This window comes from Phalangium opilio, unplaced genomic scaffold (assembly GCF_054372755.1).
Source record: "Phalangium opilio isolate 3A_F unplaced genomic scaffold, DU_Popi_V2 ptg000062l_1, whole genome shotgun sequence".
NCBI lineage: Eukaryota > Metazoa > Arthropoda > Arachnida > Opiliones > Phalangiidae > Phalangium > Phalangium opilio.
The window spans coordinates 1137839-1157336 of NW_028324179.1; the positions used below are offsets into that span (position 1 = coordinate 1137839).

The 19498-nt window shown below is 37.0% G+C and overlaps 1 protein-coding gene across 1 annotated transcript; it reads left to right on the plus strand.

Annotated features, from left to right (window-relative positions):
• The first annotated feature begins 15003 nt into the window (after positions 1–15003).
• On the plus strand, positions 15004–19043 carry LOC149663451 (uncharacterized). The gene is made up of 6 exons (XM_089842208.1): positions 15004–16195; positions 16265–16495; positions 16759–16862; positions 17406–17492; positions 18620–18635; positions 18972–19043. Exons 1-6 carry the CDS (start codon positions 16070–16072, stop codon positions 19041–19043), a joined length of 636 nt encoding a protein of 211 aa, XP_089698334.1. The 5' UTR covers positions 15004–16069.
• Positions 19044–19498: the final 455 nt, after the last annotated feature.

The following is a 19498-nucleotide window of genomic DNA, read 5'->3' on the forward strand; positions in this document are numbered from 1 at the left end:
AAAAACGTTACGGCCAATCAGAGAACCCTCCTTTAGCATTAGAGGGAGTATCAAGTCTTATCTAAGAGAGCGACCGCTCTCCTAGAACTATAGATAGACTATGAAGGGTCTAGATCCACTTCGCTGGCTTAGGCTTAACGAAAAAAACGCGGAAGGGACAGCTAGCAGACAGCCGCTATTTTCTGAGGGTAGCCGTATAAAACGCCATCTATCGGAGACAAATTGAAGTGGTAACAAATAAATCGCGCGAGATTCAAATTAGACTTAAAAAATATTTTTACGAGTGGCTAAAAGTTCGCTTCTTTTTAGGGTAAAGGATACAAAAATAGCAATATTGTTTTAAATGTGGCAATTAATAAGCCAATTAGCATTAATTTGGAAAAGGTAGCGAGATTTAGGGAAAAAACTTCCAATTTAGTAATATTTTGGAAAGGGGTTTATTCAGTTGATAAAGGTTGATAATTACAATATCTAGCGCACATTTAACCGCTAATAAATATTTTCAAACATGGAACGTACATAATTTACTTGGAATAAATGTTTTTACTAATGAAACTTTCTTTGATTTTTGGTTTAACATTAAAGAGTCATGGAAGTATTTCCCCAATGCAATGTTTTTAAATCTAAAAAGGGTTATAAACTGTGCTTTCAAACACTGGCGAAAGGATTTAGCTCTCTCAAACAAACTCTCATTTCATAGGTATATGATTAATTTTCTCCCGTATTATGTATGGTTTAAAATGTAGGTTTCCGTTTTCTAAGCCTGATTTACTGCAGGCCATAAACCTTGATAATTGGGCAGCGTCTAAGACTGATTGTTTGTTGTCAGCTTTTCTTAGAAAGAGAATTACAAAAATGCAAACGGTGTATTAATAAAAACGATGATCTTTATTTAAAACATTAATGCAATCAAGAGTTTTAAAATAATTATTTTATTTGCACGAAGTTGAAAAAGAAGTTCCAGGTGACCATCTGACTTTGAATTCTTCACGCCTCACGCGTAGTTTTTAGCATAGAGTAATCATTACACTCGAACAGAATTTCTCTGGTTATAGCCCATATTCTTGATTAATTACCCTAGTTAACCTAGAGAAAAAAATTAAAATTGAGAAATACGGTTCCGAAGTAGAGACTCGATAGTTCAAAGAGGAAGAAGTTGTCAAGTAGCGCATAAACTTCAGAAATATTATGTTAAAAAAAGACAGGCCTACGTTAATTGATGTTGATAAACCCGTTAAGAATATGAACAAACCCGCTGATGTCCAAGTTCCGGATGAAAGGTCGTTTCACAAAGAGCATCTTGTCAATATCAACGATGTTGAAGTAGGTATTGAACATCATGCAACCACTTTAATTAAAAACCTATTAACTTGTACTGACTTTAAAAATTGGCAAAGGATAAGAATCTTAAATTGAAGGGCCAAGCCATCAGGCATAAACTGTCAAAGCTAATTTTATTTCAAGGGCAGAAAATAGTTTACCATTACCCAGTAAAGATAAAGAATTAGCCTTGGCAAAAAACAATATTTTTATTTAAAGATTCATTTACCTTACGTTTACGTTACGAGTACAGATTATTACCATTTAATATTTAAGATTTCTTTTTACTTATTCCTGGCGAATAATAATAGAGAAATAATCTATGTCTAAAGCAGTTAAATAAAGAGAAATGATTTAATAAAACAGAGCACGACTCCTATGACTTTAATACCTAATTTAGTTTCTAAAGCTACCGATAGATGTCGCTTTATACGGCTACCCCCAGAAAATAGCGGTTGTCTGTTCGTTGCCCCTTCCGCGTCGACCTCCCATTGAATTGTGTATCTACCCTTTTAACATATCTATGTAAAAAACTTGATCGGATTTGCTGCAGATAATGCATCTGTAATGATGGGGAACATAAGTGGCGTTCAAGCTCATTTAAAAGTGCGTTGACCTAATTTATACGTCATGGGTTGCGTCTGCCATTCATTCAATCTGTTTGCTTCGTCAGCCTGCAAGACATTGCCGCGTACAATCGAAGATCTCCCTAGAGACATTTATTCGTATTTTAGCCATAGCGCAAAAAGAGTTTCCGAATTCAAAAAATTCCAGGAATTCGTAAAAATATAGCCCCAGAAAATACTTCGACCATGTCAAACAAGATGGCTGTCTTTGGAAACGGTTGTAAAAAAAATCCTAGAACAATGGGATGCCATGATTATAAAAGATTTAATATTTTAAAATAATTCTTATCTTAGTTTTTTTCACCAAAATAGCTTTAGTAAAAATATTTCATTATGAAATATCTGCATCGTTTTAAAAACATTACGCATGTGCATTTTACTTTCTATTAAAAAATATACAGTTAGGTTTGGGCATTCGGCTGTACAAGGAGAATAAAACGTACTAAAATCGTTGATAGCTGATAAAATAAATGTAGTATTGAAACCTGACAAAACGTTTTCGTTAATTTTAAGATGTGCTTCGGATGTATGGGGTGTGTTCAACTTCTGTACCATCGTCCAAGACTTTAGTATAACGTGCTCGAATCAATTTATTCCACTATATCCCCTTTCTCTTAAACATGTGATCGCTCAAATACTTAATTACACTGAGGATTAGAGGGGTAATAAAGAGTTTGAAGTAGGTGTGAATATCTGGCGGGTAATATCTAGCGCTAAGAACGGCATCATCCAGAGCTAACATCTCCTCGGCATTGTTAGAGAAGGAATTATCAGAGGCGGGCTCTTCAGAAGATGTTGCCATCGGATAATCCTCTGAAAAGGAATCGTCAGGTTGGGTAGAGACGGAAGACCATTGAGGTGATGGTAACGGATTTCGACTGTGTATCTGGGAATGACGGTTAAGATGAGCTTCGCGCGCGAAACTTCTTCCGCACCTAACACAGGAATATTTAGTATCGCCATGCTGTTCGCGGATGTGTATTTCCAACATATATTTTATCTCAAATTTCCGATCACAAATGGGCATTACAAACGTCATGCTGCTTGCATACGTGTTTTAACAGCACGTTTTCATTCTTATACCGCTTATCACAAGTGTTACACAGAAACATTTATCCCAGTTTTATGAAATACTAATACGTTTATGGAGGGTGTAATAATGAGGAATATTTCGGTAGTTTATATAGCGACTTCACCTCGAACGACATTGAGACTATAGAAATCTCGCACTGGCTATTTGGGGTGTTAAAATGTATGCTTAATCAAAAAATTAAATGGCAGAGTGAACTTACTTCTCGAACTGCTTTGAGACTTATGAGATTTCATTCTGTCTTATCTTCGAAGATAAAAGTGTGTTTAGATAAATTAGTCTGGTTGATATGTGAAACAATTGTGCACATTGGGTTAAAAGCATGAAAATTGGTTTACAAGCGCATAAAGATATTCTAAAACGAATAAAGATTGGAGGCATTCACAAAATGTGACGTAAGAAGTGTGACAATCATTTTAACACGCCCGACTTTCGAAAATCTCTCTAATGAACGGCCCCTAAGAAGCCGATTGAAGAGAGACGAGGAAGGTGCGCTCATTTCTTTCGGGGGTTAGGGATAAACTATATAAAGTATTTTTGTCGAGTATTTGCTTATGTAGCAATATTTTTTTTTTTTTCAAAAACTTCAATAACCATTTGAAATATATTAGGCGGCGAAAAAAACTATTACTTTAAAAATATCTAAGCTAGTTATTTTCTACTAGAGATGGACCTATACCAGTTTTAACCGATACCGATATCATTCGATACTTGGGAAACCGATACGTACCGATACCGATATTTTACCCGATCCTTCGAATAAACCGATATTAAACCGATACCGATATATTTACCGAAATCAATAAGAAAATGGATGCTATAATATAGGTTGTAGAGATGGGCCGATACCGATCCCATATGACTTTAACCGATATATCGGTATCAGTTAAAAATGAACCGATATTTTTCTTTAAAAAAAATCGGGTAGAAATATCGGTTAATTTTTAACCGATACCGATATATCGGTTAAAGTCAAATATCGGTACCGATACCGATATGGGATCGGTATCGGCCCGTCTCTATTTTCTACATTATCAAGTTGGATTTTCATTTTCAAAGAAATACAAAACACTGAAGTTCAATTTTAATCGCGTTAGAAATTTTAATTTTTAAATGTCACTGTCGCACCCTCCACATTTACAGAGAGCTGTGCATGGTAGTTGGGCTTTTTGCAGCGACACTGTCCTCGGCAACCTTTCACACAACCACACTTAATAATTTCTCTACAAGCCACACCGGCCAGTGGTTTAGTCATCCAAAGTGGTTGCCAGATGGTTGTTGATTCATTCTTGCACCATCCAAAATTACCAGGATCTGGCAAATGGGGATTATTCTTCAGAGATTGACCCCAAACATGACCAGCTTGATAAGCGACTCTGAATAAGTGTTGCAGAAAGGCATCCTTTGTGGGAGGGATGTTTTCAATCTGCCGGTTTTTCTGAGTGAAAAGGGATAGTCTGGCAGAGTTTATGTCTTCATCTGAGCTGCATCGGTCATACATTATGATTAGAATAATAAAGCGTTCTATGGTGGGAAGCAATTCTTTAACGAGTTGGATGGTGATCGAGTGGTGTAGATAAAGTTTTTAAAGCGGGAGTTACATCGCTGAAAGCATTCCAGGTAGCCCTTTACCGCCGAAGCTGGATGTCTTATCACATCCAGTTAGTGAGTGAAAAGTTGGCAAGGCCAGGCATTTGTCGTAGCCAAGCTTACTAGCCATCTGCGTCACATTCAAGTAGCGGAAAGAGTTACCAGTTCCAAATGCGACAAATAGCTTCTCGCAATTAATGGCATGTAAAAATCTAAGGCTAAGGACAACAACGTCGGTATCTACAGTTCTTATTAATATTTTTCTGTGTCCCTGGTGATAGACACGATCATAGGAAACCGAGAGTCCCAAGCGGTACAAAGTATCTACCACATCTTTTGAGCGCGTTTTTGAATGTATCATTGTTCCTAAAAAAAGTGGAAGTGGCGTTTCAGTTCTTTCGTTGTGCTTAGTTGTTAAATTCGCGTTGCGTCGTCGGAAACAATTGAAAACCAATAATTGGGATAGCGAGAGGGTAGTTTGCGACTTGTAGTCGGCGGAATTTCGCGTTCTTCAATTTAAAGGTTTCTTCGAGACCGCTTACATCGTCCAAACGGTCAATGTTTAAAGTTTTTGGGTAAAGATCCTATCTTATTGAAGGCTATCAAAATTTTTGCTATAGTTTTGTAGTTTGCCAAACGGAATCTCTCTTTGAAATTTGAAGGGCAAGTTAATTTCTCATTTCTAATTTCTTGGCAAATGAAACTTTTGTTCCAATCCGTTGCTGTCGTTTCTATTGGTTTTCTTTCCAAATAACTATCACTAACTAACTTTAATTTACTCATTCTTAATTAACCTAGGAATACTCAAAATTCAAGGCTTATAAATATGAGCAGAAAACATTTCAAACTGGTAAAAATCTAGGCATGAACAGAGAATGATTTGTAAGCAAAGTGTCTGACCCCTAGAGAAAAAGTTATCTTAAGTCATATTACTGAAGTTATACCGATGACAACTTTTTAAAAGTATCTGAATATTTTATCAATTTTAAAGCAAATTAAAAGTTTCTATGGATTAAATTAAGAATTAAACTAGGAATTGTTCATATTAACTTAGATAAAAATGTAATTATCAGCATATCATACCTCATCAACTTTGTAAAGGTATAAGCAAATACTCGACAAAAATACTTTATATAGTTTATCCCTAACCCCCGAAAGAAATGAGCGCACCTTCCTCGTCTCTCTTGAATCGGCTTCTTAGGGGCCGTTCATTAGGGAGATTTTCGAAAGTCGGGCGTGTTAAAATGATTGTCACACTTCTTACGTCACATTTTGTGAATGCCTCCAATATTTATTCGTTTTAGAATATCTTTATGCGCTTGTAAACCAATTTTCATGCTTTTAACCCAATGTGCACAATTAAAAATAAATATAGCAGATATCCTCTAGACTAAATGAAAAGGGAGAGTCTACGTATATTAATTTTTTTTTATTGTTTAGTATATAAATGAAAAGAAAGAGTGAAAAAATTTTAATCCTGTTCAGGATCTGCCAATATCTGGGTCATTATCTCATCGAGATTGATTTGTTTTTATAACTTGTCCGTCTCGATGATGGGCTTCACTCTCCTTTTCTTTTTAGATCTCTTTGAACCTGTAGACTGAGGTCTTTTCCTATGGCTGGCGGAACCTAATTCAGGGACAAACGACGGTTCGGTTATTGTCTCGACACCCCGGATTTCATGTGTAGGCAGTGGCGCCGCCAGAGGGTAGGCTGGGTAGGCTACAGCCTACCCAAAAATTTCACATGGGCCCCGAAATTTGGTTCCCATAATATTAAAATACCATTTTAAAATATTTTGATCTAGGCCTACAAGGCAATTTAGTTTAGACAAAGTTTCACAAGGATGATGAACCTTTTGGCATCTGATTTTTACAATATTGTACAAAATGGGAAATGGGTTAACACTTTCGTGTTAAAAGTTTTTGACAAGACAGAAAAGTTATCTCGCTATTGATTTCTAGCCATATCGTATGATGTACATCTACGATGAGGCTCTACCCTGTTTTCATTCTCGTAGTAGTAGTCGTGTGGTAAAAATTTTGGTGAATGAAAGAGGATTGTGGTGAGGTGATATTTTTCGTTCTTCTTTTACATGGATGGGGATATTAATAGTTAGTTTAAGCATTTAACTTAATTGTACAAGTGAGGTTAATGATTGTGAATTGTGTTTTACGTTTTCTCGATAAATCGAAATAAACGAATAATGGATTGCCTTAATATAATGGAAGGTGATAAACTCTCCCTTTAAAATTTCTGTCACCCGTCGACTATGAGGATTTCACACATTCAATCCCGCTCCTCTATATAAACATTCAAGGAAATCGAGGTTAACTTTAAATGCAAATGCTAGTATATACTGATGGTATATTTTTTTGAATGGTCTTAAGGCGGTGTTTATCACGATCCAAGAATATACGTGTATTTCTCCAGTAAGCGAAAATTTTTAAAACCTAAACGAAGTATATAGCATCTTTATATATTTAATATAGTGTATTACAATTTTAACATAAGTAAATTTATGAACGTAAGGATTACGGCCCAGGTAATTATTTTTTAGGTCAGGGAAACGAGGGTCTAATCACTTGGATTTTCTGTATTTCAATTACGGTTTAGGTATGCGTTATTGTGGGGCTACTCACTCAGGTTTTCCATTTGTGTCGCACTATTACAATTATAAAAGAAGGTAAATTATTGATATACAGATTACGGGCAATCATTTTAGCACAGTTAAAGATAGCGCATCGAGGTACCAATCAGTCTGATTTTCTGTACTTCAATTATGGGTTAACTTATGCGTTACGATTAATCATTTTTGCACTGTTATTGGGTGCGCAAGTTTCCTATTTGTGTCTCATTATTATAATTATAACAGAAGAAAATGAATTAAAGTTAGGATTACTAGTAACCGTTATATCACACTTAAAGGTAGCGCATCGAGGGGCTATTCACTGAAATTTTCTATTCGTTACGATGTGGCTAAAATTATGAGCCCAGCCCTTGGGTCATCTTGTTTGTTTCGCGCTCTTTACCTAACCTTCTTTTGGTCCCATAAAACTTCGAGGTCAGACTCGTTTTGGTAAACCGATTTCCCTTTTCCTCACCACATCGACAGTGCATAGAGACCTCATAGAGGCCTTAACTGAAAATCCCCCTCTCTCTCCGACTCCGTGTTTTTATTATTTTCGCAAACTATAGTTTATTGTCTATTGTCTGATAATACTGAACTTTAATATATTAAACTTCTCTATATGAATAATATGATAAAATAGTTGTTAATTTAATATTATCGACACTGTGCAACTAAATGTTTCTCTTGAAATTTTATAAGGGGCCCCCCAAATCTTCCTTAGCCTATCTGTAAAAACATCCTGGCGGCGCCACTGTGTGTAGGGGGGGGGGACGGCAGAGACAGCACGGCATATGGGATGGGTTGGAAGGATGGTAGATCTAACCTTAAAATGGTAGGTTGAGTGACCACTGCTAATGGAAGGTCAACTTCAAACCCTAAGAAAATTAGGATTTCCACCATTTCCGTCTCGCCGTCCACCGGCAACGGGATTTTCTCCACCTTAAGAAAAAAAAATAAATAGAAACAGAAATAAAATATAGTAGTTTCGGATAAATTAACTTACTCCCGACTCTTTTTCAGTCCATTTTGCCTGATGTTTTCTAAATTAGCGTGGTAAGGAAGATCAACTCTTATCCACCATGCTGGTTCGTCGAGAAAAATTCCATTATGCCATGATTGGCGATATTTTCGAACAATCGTCGCAAATATTTTAAATGTTAATACTAAATTCGGGGCAATTATCCCTAAAGTCGCGGTATAGATGATTCTACAGATGGTGGGCTTGCTAGACTTCATGGTCTTATTCCGTATTTACTTCCGGACAGGTCAAGTTAGAAAAATTACTTTCCATAAATCTGAAGCGCTATTTATACTACTTCTATCCACTTAATGAAGCAAAACAAGTATGAATTAAATTTTTATTTCAAGTGAAATGTACATATTTTTTTCAACCATAAATTTAATCTGAAAGCTTTAAAAAGACAACAATACTGTGTATTTCTATGGTAAAAACAGTTCGATGGTAGGGGTTTCATTTGAAAGACTGCTTAATTTGGGGGAACCCAGAGTCTCGACATTTCCCACGGTGTCACCGATAGATTTCGAAATAAAGAGGTCAAGTTAGAAAGATACTTTCCATAACGCTCTGGTTTAAAACCACTTTCTGATTTTCGAATTCCGATATTTTGGTTTAAATCTTAATTAGTTGACCATTTACAACGGTATCTCCTGGAAACTATAGAATTACGTACTTACCGGCAGAAATCAATATATCATGTTCATCCATTTCTCTGCGTTTAGAAGTTTCGCATGCCAACATTGTTAAGGCTCGTTTACATGTGCGCGAGAAATGGAAAAAGTCGAAGCCTAAAGCTGAGAGATGAGGCGTGTTGGGGTTTGCGTTCCCTTAGCGTACCGTTTACAAACAAGCGAGAACTTTTTAAGTCGCGCTTGTTGCTCATAGATGAAGCGGGTTCTCCGAATAAGCTCCGATCTGCCGTGGTAGATTTGTCAGCTCATGTTTGCTTGTCGCAAAGAGTCACGTGATTTTCCAAGCCAATAATAGCCAAGGACCGAATATCGTTTGATATTTTTGCGTTTGTTTATCTCGCGAAATAGGCCTAGGCACCACCATTGAGAATGTCTTTAAAAGAAAGAAAAGAACAAGATAAAATTTTTAAATACGTGTAATCATTTGCCTCATCCTTTTAAGCTTGACAATTAAAACAACATTATTCTCAAGCCCAAGTAGAGAAAATATATATAAATAAGGTTAATCCAAAAGGCGAAAATAGCCTTCTTTGTTTCTATATCTCCATATAGGATGTACCCACCAACGACGTTCCATTCTATTATAAATATCGAATGTTTTTCAAAACCAATAGTTTCTTTTTAACCAGAAGCAAACTAACGACAGTCGACGCCATTTTAGTTGTTTACTTCCGACTGAAAGGCAACTCTGCAATCTAGGCTCATGCTACCGCCCAGCTCGTATGTAAACGAAGGAGCGGGTGGAGCAGCGGGAACAAACGCTTTTGGCAGACGCGATTTTTTAGGCGCGAGAAAAAGATTCGACTTTCAACTTCTACTCTCCGCTTTAAGCTTAATTCTCGCGCACATGTAAACGAGCCTTTAGTCTCATCCTTTCGACTAGAAGTTTCCAATCAATTTTAGCGAGGTTTGGCAATGGAAGAGTGAAGATGCAGCTTTGGATAATGTTTCCGGAATTGTTTTCAAGGTGACAACTGGGGCATTTGGTAACGTTTTGCGACTTTGTCCATAATAGTTCTTGAAGAGCGTTAGAGTCAAAAGTTTTCATTTATTCGCTTAGTTTTTGGCAAGAGAACCCATAAGAATTCACTAGCATCTTATTGTTGGTTGTGGGTAAAAGGCAGACCAACAGCCGTTCGCAAATTGATACCACCGTCGCAGGAACTCGTATTTGAATTTTCTACATGCTCAATAGTGTGACGAAGGCAAGTCAAAATAATGTTATCGCTCAATGATCCTTTATACCCTTTAATTATGTTTCTTAATTCCGGAATCATTGGCTGCGTTCAGTAACACTCATCAGGAAAAACATCGATGTTTGGAAAAATGAAATCGGTGTTCTTTTGACGTCATGATGACGTTGCAGTTGTTGAACGGCACAATTTTGTGTAATCGATGCTTTTCTTAATGGCGACGATATTATGATAACGTTACGGTAGAGGCTTAAATAATAAATCCGAACTATTTACAAAGATATTGTACTTCGATTTATCAATTAAATCAAAACTGTCATAATCCTTTTTTACCGAAATAATATATTGCTTTTTAGTATTATTATATATAAGGATAATATTTGTCAATTCTTTATTATTTAAAATTCAAGGAGATTCGGATGTAGTTCCCTCCAATTTTTTTTTTGTCGCGCCGCAAAATGACGAAATTTACGTCATGAATCCGATGCTCATCAAAAAAACCTACTCTCACAGCTGATTTTTCTGATGGCCATCTTATGAGCATCATGACGTCACGCCCAAAGACGCGAAAAACCGTTCAGTAAGACATCGATGTCATCTTTTAGTCATCGATGTTTTTGATGCCGGTTACTGAACGCAGCCATTAACAGCAATTGTAAAACGCTATTTCGTAGCACGTTACTCCATCTCCATTCTCAAATTCCTTTTAAGGGAAAAATGTCTATACTCTGAAGACCAACTCTGATCTTTTTTGTGGTTTTTCTTTTGCCGTTTCACCAGATCGCTCTCCTTCACCTTCTAAAACACTCTTCGACGCCGGCCTTTTTCTACCTCTCTTTACTTCCGACTCCGCTATTTTTATAAGTGGCAGATCAGGTCTGTGTTTTTGACGCAGCCTTTTATACTCCACGATGGCCCGTCCATCTGCCATTATTTTATTCGGGCCTAATTTCACCATTCCCCCCTAATAAACACAAGTGACTCAATGGTGAGAACAGAAATTAAAGTTTATTTCATTAAACATTTGAAAGACCATTAGAGTCGGGATTACTATATTGTTTACTATTATTCTAGAAAATTAATAATTCGTTTAAATCATGATTAGTTATTTAAGTTTTATTAAAATTAAATTTCTTAGAATAGGCAAAAAATCGCCCCTCGCCATGTAAAATACAGATTTTTTTCAAATCGCCGCCGTAAAGATCCCATTTTATTATTGGTTGAAAAAATATCTCACACTCGGCCGGTGTCTAAGGGTTAGTTTAATAATTGTAACAACCTTAAAACAAGAAAAGTCAAAATTTTAGAAATCTCAAACTTTTATCGCTTTAATATTTATTATACGAAAGTCTCCGTATAACACATCAATTACTATAATAATTTTCTTTAAAACTAATCATTACGTTTATCCTAACAATTGTGCTATGATAAACGTTCGACCACAAATCACGATTAAAAAGCCATTTTTAACCTATTGAATGCTTTTCTAAAACATTTGCTCCCTTAGGCACCCCCAAAAGGTTTTTTTTTTCCCATTTTAATTCGCTAATTAAGATCAAATGAATTTTTAAACGATATTTAAAAATTTTTAACCATCAGGAAAAATAAAACAAGTTGGGAAAACCAAAATATTACCTCTCCGTGTCGAGAAGATTATATAAACTTAAGTATCCAATGAAAACGTCGACCTTTTTGCCCTCATCCTTTCCCGCGCTTTGCGCTTCCGCATTTCATCCTCTCTCAACATTATCTTCCTCCATTTTACATACAAAAATCAAATACTCACAAAAAGAAGCGGCAAAAACCTGCTGGCACTTTACAACCACTTAATTTGACTTAATATCCAATTTCCAACAACAATAATATACCGGTAGTTTAATTGACAACCTACTAGCATCGAAATTCTCATTAAGAATGGCTCCCGCGGATAAAAAAGGGTATTTTCAACTAGGTGGGCGTTATCTCATTAGATTTGAAAAATATCATTTGTCTTTTTTACCAATGCTTAACCGTTTGGATTTTTTTAAAGCAATCTTAGCACCAAAAAATATTTTTTGATACAAAATAAATGTTTTATATTCTAATTAAGAATAAAACAAGAGGATAAACAAGTTGGGAAAACCAAAATATTACCTCTCCGTGTCGAGAAGATTATATAGACTTAAGTATCCAATGAAAACGTCGACTTTTTGCCCTCATCCTTTCCCGCGCTTTGCGCTTCCGCATTTCATCCTTACTCTCAACATTATCTTCCTCCATTTTACATACAAAAATCAAATACTCACAAAAAGAAGCGGCAAAAACCTTCTGGCTCTTTACAACCACTTAATTTGACTTAATATCCAACTTCAAAACACAAATATTTTCTGGTAGATAAATTAACAACCTACAAGCAAAGAAAAATTCTCAAGAATGGCTCCCGCAAATTTAATAGGTCTATTTTCAACTAGGTGGGCGTATCTGATTAGATTTAAAATATATATTTTTGAAATTTTTGGTCTGGCTGTTATCTACACCTAGATGGTTTTCAGTGAAACAAACAAGGAGCACAAACATAATAGTGGAAGCTTCAGTCTTATTTAAAACATGTAAAACAATTATCATCTCTGCAAATAGCTTACACATGTCTGTTTTACCAAAGCCTAACCGTTTGGATTTTTCTAAAGCAATCTCAGCACCAAAAAATATTTTTTGATACAAAACAAATGTTTTATATTCTTATTAAGAATAAAACAAGAGGATAAAAAAGGTCTGTCCTCTCGTAATTTTTTAAGCTTTTATCATGATTACTCTATACAACAGTAACAAGTATAAACCCATTAGTGGAAGCAGTATTTTTTCTCGAAACAATCTCGCTTATGTTTATCCTCTCTAGACTTCGCTAAAAACGTATTAATCCTACATAAAATATTAATAGACAGGCAAGGAATCATACCATTAAAGAAGGAGCGCAATATTATCCATATTTTCATTTCATATACAGAGAAAAGAAATTATGTTTCTGAGAGGAGCTTCCCATTTTAGTTGTTGTTTTGAAAAGTATATCGAAATGCACGGGCCTTGATAGATATAGGAGGCAATGAATGAAATATATCACAATGCACGGGCCTTGATAGATATAGAAGGCAATGAAGGAAATATATCGCATGCACGGGCCTTGTTAGATATAGGAGGCGATGATAATCTCTCTCTTTGCACGAGAGGTTTATCTTTAATATTTAAATAAATATAATTATTTTTAATTATTTAAATCTTCAATAATTAACATTAATAATAGTTAAATCGTTTAAAATAAAGTTATACCTATTATCATCTCAAACTTTGCTAATATTGACGTTTAAAGTGAAGGGTACCCCTCTTGCCCGCTTTCTTCAAATTTTGGGGAATATATACGATTCGTTTCCATTATAATAGTAAGGAAAAAGCGCAATTGCGAAAACCTTTGGTGGCGATCCCACCTTAGGGAGGCTAGACGTTTCTCGTAACCCTAGCTGATCGCCGCGTATATCCTAAAACCAAACGATGATAATGGAGAAGAAGCCAATTATACAGATTGGTGTCTATGTGGAATAGACGAAAGACCAGTGGATGGTGGTGTTAGAAGCCAGTGTAAGTGCAGACTGGTGTCAATGTGGGAATGACAAAGAACAGAAGATGGTGGTGATTAGAAGCCAGTAAGAACAGACTGGTGTCCGTAAGGGATGGACGAAGACCAAAAGATGGCGGTGATTAGAAGCCAGTAAGAACAGACTGGTGTCCGTGTGGGATGGACAAAGATCAGAAGATGGTGGTGTGAGAACTCAAGTAGAGGAGCCATTTCCGTGACTGTGAAAGCAGTTCGGAAATGGCGAACACGTTTGCTCCGATACGCTAACTGCGAACGCGGTCACGTGGGTGTAACAACGGACAGACAGACAGACACACAGACACGGCCGTTACAGAACCTCTCCTGGACTACGTCACACGGAGAGGTAAAAAGGTCTGTCCTCTCGTAATTTTTTAAGCTTTTATCATGATTACTCTATACAACAGTAACAAGGAGTGGAAGCAGTATTTTTTTTCCGAAACAATCTCGCTTATGTTTATCCTCTCTAGACTTCGCTAAAAACGTATTACTCCTACGTAAAATATTAATAGACAGGCAAGGATTCATACCATTAAAGAAGGAGCGCAAAATTATCCATATTTTCATTTCATATACAGAGAAAAGAAATTATTGTTTCTGAGAGGAGCTTCCAATTTTTGTTGTTGTTTTGAAAAATATATCGCATGCACGGGCCTTGGTAGATATAGGAGGCAATGATAATCTCTCTCTTTGCACGAGAGGTTTATCTTTAATATTTAAATAAATATAATTATTTTTAATTATTTTAATCTTCAATAATTAACATTAATAATAGTTAAATCGTTTAAAATAAAGTTATACCTATTATCATCTCAAACTTTGCTAGTATTGATGTTTAAAGTGAAGGGTACCCCTCTTGCCCGCTTTCTTCAAATTTTGGGGTATATATACGATTCGTTTCCATTATAATAGTAAGGAAAAAGCGCAATTGCGAAAACCTTTGGTGGCGATCCCACCTTAGGGAGGCTAGACGTTTCTCGTAACCCTAGCTGATCGCCGCGTATATCCTAAAACCAAACGATGATAATGAAGTAGAAGCCAATGATACAGATTGGTGTCTATGTGGAATAGACGGAAGACCAGTAGATGGTGGTGTTCGAAGCGAATGATACAGATTGGTGTCTATGTGGAATAGACGGAAGACCAGTGGATGGTGGTGTTAGTAGCCAGTGTAAGTGCAGACTGGTTTCAATGTGGGATTGACAAAGAACAGAAGATGGTGGTGATTAGAAGCCAGTAAGAACAGACTGGTGTCCAAGTGGAATGGACAAAGACCAGAAGATGGTGGTGTGAGAACTCAAGTAGAGGAGCCATTTCCGTGACTGTGAAAGCAGTTCGGAAATGGCGAACACGTTTGCTCCGATACGCAAACTGCGAACGCGATCACGTGGGTGTAACAACAGACAGACAGACACACACACACACACACACACAGACAGACACGGCCGTTACAGAACCTCTCCTGGACTACGTCACACGGAGAGGTAAAAACCGCAATTTTCAACTGTAATCGCGTTAATTTTAATCAATAAAGCGTTGAACGCACATAGATCTCCTTAAATAATACGGCATAAAAATTGGTTGTTAAAATCGTTGCCTGGCAACGTTAAAATACGGAGAAAAAATTAATGCCGCTTTCCATGGAGTAGTTTTGTTGTAACATTAGTTCCGAAATAATCACGAATACTCTTCTTTAGGTTTAAAATTGAAAATTTTAATGTTTCGTGAGGAAGTACATCCTTCCACTCGCGCTCTTCTTTTACTTCTGCCTTTCTTTCTTCAAAAAAAAAAAACTAGCTTCAATACAAAAAAAAAGGGGTATGGGGAGAGCGTGACTCAGAAAACTTTCCATTTCATACGACAGAACGTTTTTCTCTCCCATAAACCTAGCGACCTCCGTGAAGTTGGGTTTTGGGTCCTTTCGACCACCCTACACGTTATTTAGGGGTCTTTAAATCCCTCTACACTCTTATGGTTGCAACAAGTTTTGCTGAGTAGTGAGTGAAAGTTTCCTTGTGAATGACTGAAAATACAGCTACGTCATATTAAATTGTGCTCCTTGGTGGCAGATTACTAGCACCTATTGGAAAACGGCATGAGCTTCATTTTCGGTCCGCTTGAGGGCACCCTATTGCGTGAGAACGTCCGGGTTGTATCTATATAGGGGTTCGCGATTCGCTCTACGAGACTACGTAGACATTCTGTTCTCCGTCACTCTAGAGTATTGGTTAGTTGGTGAGGACGCGGTTATATTTTCTTAGTCAAATTTATTTTACCGGAAACATGAATGCCCTCAAAATTGATAATCTTGTTGCTGTTCTGCTTACTCCCGAGGGGCTCACTATCGAAAGAGCACTTTTTAAAGCCGAGGAAATCGGCATTAATAGCCTAAATTTTATAAACATTGCGGTAAGTAATTACGAAGAACGTATTATGAACGTAGTCCAACAAACTTAGAATTTTATTTTCTTAACGTAGACGGTGGAAAACATGGAGGAAAAAGAAAAACACAAGAAAGAGATACGAAAACTAACTACGCAGTTGCGATCTTTAACACGAAGCAACGCTATCCAGCACGTTAGGCCACGGCTAGTGGCCAGGACGGTGTCTGCTTTGATGTCCGTTGAGGACTGGAATGACCAGGCGAACCTATTCGGGCCTCAATTTCAAGATGCCCTAAATAATTTAGAAGAGGCCACCAAGAAATTTGTAAGTATTAATTGTCTGAACAAAGTAGTTTTATGGGCCTATGTTTCGTGAAGCTAATTTGAGTAAATTTTTTTTTTGGGTATAGGATTTCTTGTAATTTAAGGACGTTTTGAATTACCAATTTACCGGGCGTAAGGTGTTTTGAATGCCATGAGTAAAGGAGTCTCATTATGGGGTGTAAGATATAATCACGGTCCATGTGTCATACATAACGTAAAAGGGGCAGACATCAAGAGATAATGGTATAATATTTTTGCCCACAGGGAGCCCACATGGCGGAAGAAGAAGAGGAGCACGACAGTTATCCTCGCTCGCAGGAAGGTGGTAGAGGAAGATGGGGAAGGGGCGGCAGAGGAAAAAGGGGACGGTCGCAGTTCTACCGACAAAAATAATTTTTTTCTCAACTTAAATATTTTCATAAATACAATTAAAATAAAGTCTTAACTGGAAGTTTTTGTTTTTTGATGTTAAAACGGTTTGGCATATCTGGGGAACGGCGAAACTTCTTACAGAGAAATTTATATAAAGGTAAGGCTGTATACATGTTGTAACGACGTCCTCCACGTTCCTCCGCAGTCGTCTGCTTCATCTATTTCTTAGTTACATTTTTTCTCACAAGTGGCGCCTTAAGCGCCACAAGCTCTTTGTAAAAGATAAAAAACTAAATGTTGGCGGGGATAAAAACCCCCGCCGCCGCCTGCAAATAATCTCTTTGGCCAGCAATTGCTGGACGAGCATGATAAAGCCCCGAAAGGCTTACAAGGCTTAGAAAAAATCGAAGGGCCGGAAAAGTATGTAAGCTCCATTGTAATTTTTGAATTTACTCAGTCGTTGACTCCATTTAAAAGGTGGATTGAAATGGGCAGAAAATCAGTACTAATTTTTTATACCATGTTACTTTATCCATTAGGAACATGCGGAGGACGAAGGCTCTGCTGGACCCAGCCGAACCCGGGGGCGTGGCCGTCGCTATGCAAACAAAGGGCCATACTGGCAGGTGAGAGGTGGCCTAGGCCGGGGTCGAAGAGGACGTGGATATTATTACGAATAATCTTATAAATAAATGAAAAAAATAATAATAAAAATTAAAATAAAAAAAAATAAAATAAATATATTTTATTATATATATATATATATATATTTGGAGATTATTAAATCCATTTCCCCTTTTTTAGTGTTATTTTAAATAATAAATGTTTAGTGACAAAATAAAAAAATTTCAAAGAACTTTAAAAATCGAGTCCGAATTTTTTTTCCCATAGAAAATGCATTAGGAGGAAATCTGGGTTGGTAGCGCACCTAACGGCGAAAGTTGGAAATAGGGGCGATTTTGCTAGTCGTTTTTTAACATGGGGCTTGGGTGAAGCTGGCAGGCCTTCTACCACCGGTAATCTAAGTTGGCCGTGGCACGGCATCGGCGGACATCGCCGTCTATTCGCCGATGAAGCGATGATCCCATACCGTCGTCAAGGCTTAGTGAGTTATGCACCGTTTCTATAAGAAATTTAACACTTTATTTCTTAACATGGTTTTAATTGTACTATCTCGGTTTTAAATACTAGGCAATTTATTTTAATATTAAATTTCCAAGTTCTCCCACATGCACGTCCATCGTAGTTTAGTTTACACGTTAGCTCCATAGAAGCGGAAAAATCATGCCCCCAAACATTCAAACTGCTCATGCGCGACCATAAGTGTGAATATGTCTATTCGATTTTAACCACATTTATGTCATAAAAATTCGCGCGGATCCCTACAAGCTCGCTGATGACGTAGAAATATAGGTAAACTTTCTTTTTTCTCTCCGCGCGCGTGCTACTCACCCCCCTGCTCCTCTGTATTTGATTTAAATTCCACGTCACAAACGCGCGTGCCACTAACGCCCCCTCCTCCTCTGTATTTGATTTAAATTCCACGTCACAAACGCGCGTGCCACTAACGCCCCCCCTCCTCTGTATTTGATTTAAATTCCACGTCACAAACGCGCGTGCCACTAACGCCCCCCTCCTCCTCTGTATTTGATTTAAATTCCACGTCACAAACGCGCGTGCCACTAACCCCCCCCCCCTCCTCCACTGAATTTGCCTCAAATTCTACGTCACAAACCAGTTCGCACCATTTCAGACTAGGAATAAATGTGGTGCGTGTTTAAAGATGAGTGATATATCCATGAAGCGTAAGCTTCTACACTAATTCCATGGTATCATTGAAAGAACGTGTTTGGTTCGTATAGTACTGTACCGCTTTATAGTGCATTGTAACTTTTTAAGTTAATGGTAATACCACATTTAATCTATATTACTTTTCGATTTGCATCATTTTGTGAAATTAATATGAGGTTCTGAAATATATTAATTGCTAAAAGCATAAATCTAATAGTACTTATGGCCGATTGGCAACTTTAAGCCTTTGCCCTTTTGTGTGTAGTAATGTAGTTAAGTTAGTTTTGTTAGTATTACTAATATAAAAAAATTAGGCCATTTGGCCTGAACCCATGCACTTGTCTTATAATAATAGCCACAGTAGTGACTTAAATATAGAGCTGTAAGCCACTTGGCTTATAATAGAGTGCCACTCTTTTAGTGACATTTCTACATTTCATGTAGTTCAAAGGCTTTTAATAGGATGCTACTTTTAGTGACAATTTCACAGAGCTCAAAGCCACTTGGCTCATAACATTAATCTAAGAGGCCACTTATTTCAGTGACAATTTCACAGAGTTCAAAGCCACTTGGCTTATAATATTACTCTAAGAGGCCACTATTTCAGTGACAAATTCTAAGAGCTCAAAGCCACTTGGCTCATAACATTAAAAGAGTCCACTATTTCAGTGATAGTTTGAGAAAAGCCACTTGGCTCAGAATATGATGCGACTATTTCGGTGACTTTAGAGAGCTAGAAGCCACTTTGTTGGCTTATAATGTAAAAATAAGACACCACTGTTTCAGCGACAATTTGAGAGAGATGATTCTAATCCTCTTGTATTAATACAAAACTCTAAAA